Source organism: Apis dorsata, unplaced genomic scaffold (genome assembly GCF_000469605.1).
Source record: "Apis dorsata unplaced genomic scaffold, Apis dorsata 1.3 scaffold_341, whole genome shotgun sequence".
Classification (NCBI taxonomy): domain Eukaryota; kingdom Metazoa; phylum Arthropoda; class Insecta; order Hymenoptera; family Apidae; genus Apis; species Apis dorsata.
The window spans coordinates 394,026-396,648 of NW_006263608.1; the positions used below are offsets into that span (position 1 = coordinate 394,026).

At 18.4% G+C, this 2,623-nt stretch overlaps 1 protein-coding gene across 1 annotated transcript in view; it reads right to left on the reverse strand.

The window, feature by feature from the left end:
- The window catches only part of LOC102679420 (transmembrane protein 165), a 2,815-nt gene extending 1,665 nt beyond the window's left edge, over positions 1 to 1,150 (reverse strand). Inside the window, exons 1-2 of the mRNA XM_006618108.1 lie at positions 703 to 1,150; positions 425 to 626 (exon numbers count right to left, since the gene is read on the reverse strand). Of these exons, the coding sequence (XP_006618171.1) occupies positions 425 to 626; positions 703 to 840 (340 nt within the window). The 5' untranslated portion in view covers positions 841 to 1,150. The remainder of the gene's footprint in view (positions 1 to 424; positions 627 to 702) is intronic.
- Positions 1,151 to 2,623: the final 1,473 nt, after the last annotated feature.

The window sequence follows — 2,623 nt, forward strand, 5'->3', positions numbered from 1 at the left end:
TGTTATATAAATATAAATATTATATTTTATTTTTTGAAGTAAAATAATAAATAATTTTCTTAACATTTTATGAATATAATATATATATATCATGAATATTTCTTTAATTTATATATATTAATTACTGATAAACATTGCTAATTACAATCGAAGTTCATAATAATATTATTAAATTTAATGCCAACAGATTCTTATAAAATTTAATATATACAAAATATAGAAGTTTATTATATTTCATAACCAAAATAAAATAGAATATTTTACATAAATTTTTTTAATTATTTTCAAATGCTAAGTTTATTTTTCAAGTGAATTTTTCTATATATAATATATATATATATAGCATATGTATTACTCTGTGTATATATGTGTATATGTGTATGTATGGTACAAAATTTTACAAGAATTGTATATTTAATAATACCTGAAAGAAGAGTCATTAAAGCTAAAGCACTAATTGCTCCTATAAAAACTGTCAATCTTGGATGTTTCATTGCCATAATAGCAGCAATAAAGAAAGTTTTGTCTCCCAACTCAGAAACAACGATGACAGATAAAGATGCTACAAATGCATGTAGAAAACCAAGGTTATCCTTGGTTTGTGATGGTATTGCATTTTCAGGTTTCTAATATATATTATGAATATTAATATATGAGTAAATATATATTATTTAATACAAAATAATTAAATTAAATACTTACCATAGATGTCATTATCATTTGAAATCTACCATCATATATTGGTTCACTTTCACCTAATACTATAGATAAAAAAAAATAGTTTATTGCACATATATACAAAAAATACTCATTTATTATTAAAAATCGGTTAAAACTCATTGTTTTTAGTTTATATTGATAATACTGAGAGCTTTAACTATAGTTATTTTGTACTGAAGATGTTATCAAAGCATCTAATATACACACACCGAAGTGTGGATACATGTACTGTTTTTAATGTTCCACAATGCAGATTCTATATCATAAAATTTAGACAATATTCACAATAAACATTTAATGCTTTGAAAATTAATCATCTACACACAAAAATATTTAATATAAAAATACTATAAATTTAATTTATTTCGTGTAAATTAATATCTAAACTCATTAAACTATTAAAAGATTTAATTTACAATTTTGAAAATATTTATTCCATGAAATATGTCTATAATTGAAAGATCACAACAGTTACAAATACCTAAAATGTATCATGCTAGATGTCACTGAATAATAATATTATTTTGAGAATTTATTATTTTTTAAACGGGTTTATAAAAAGATAAATTTAAAAAATTATATATCAATGCAAATTTAATAATTACAGAAAAATTTTTTTTGCTTTTATTATATATTTTATAACTTTTTATAAATTTTAATTTTAAAAACTTTTGGATATTGTTATGTACATATTTTTATATATCAATCTTTGATTATGTATGTTTTAGAAAAGTATATCACTAGTATTTGATGTGTTCTTGCAATTATTTCGTAGATATTAATAATATTATTTGCAATTATAGCTTTAAATCATGATGAAAGTAAGTAAATTCAGTAATAATACTTTGATTTATATTTATTATTAAAGTTACTAAAAATTAATAATTTTGCTTATTTGCGTTTTCTCATAATTTTATGATATATTTGTTTTTTTCATTAGATTGAATGGACTATGAATAGAATTATTATGACGGTTGAAATAATTCCTAAACATTTCAATTTTGCATACGTATAATTTTTAATCCTAAATGAATTTCTAATATTAAAATTATTTATTATATTCTACTTATCATGCTCATAGAAGTTGTAAGAATGTCGTACAAATTTTTGAAGAATTATTTTAATCATTAATATAATTAAATATATATAAATAGTATAATTATATGTGCATTATTTATCATATATATATATTATACAAGTTTTAAAACTTTTTTGTTTTATTGAAATTACATAAATTATATTATATTAACAATAAAAAATAAAATATAAAATGCAGAAGATAAAAAAAGCAAAAGTGGTATGTAACAATAAAGTTTCCTAATATAAGTTTAAAATTATTGATGATAAAAAAATATATTATTTATAGAATCAAGCTATTGAAATACTTTGGTTAAATAAAAAAGATGGATTGAAAAAAAAGATAAAAATGGAAAAGATAAAAAAATTACAAAATATTGATACTCAATGTAAAATCATACATTATTATAAGAAGAGTGAAAGACAATATCCAATAAGTTTTTCAAGACATAGAATTCTCTCTGAAATAAAATCATATATAAATAAAAAAGATTGGAATAAAGCTAAAAATTTATTTTTATTATTACTTGAATCTTCAATTGATATTGAACCATTAATATGGCGTTATAGTTTTATATTTACATTATATAATAATATTGATAATTTATCTAATATTTTTCAATTTTTTAATATGTGTATTGGTAGTCTACATTCTGATAAAAATGTGATATTAAAAAATTTATTGTTATTACAACATAAATAATATTTCTTCTTATATGAAATAAAATATTTTATTGAAATCTATGTTTATTTTCATAATTTCTATTAAAATATTTAAAAATAAATTTTTAATTTAGCAATTAAAATTCATCTGTAATAATAATAA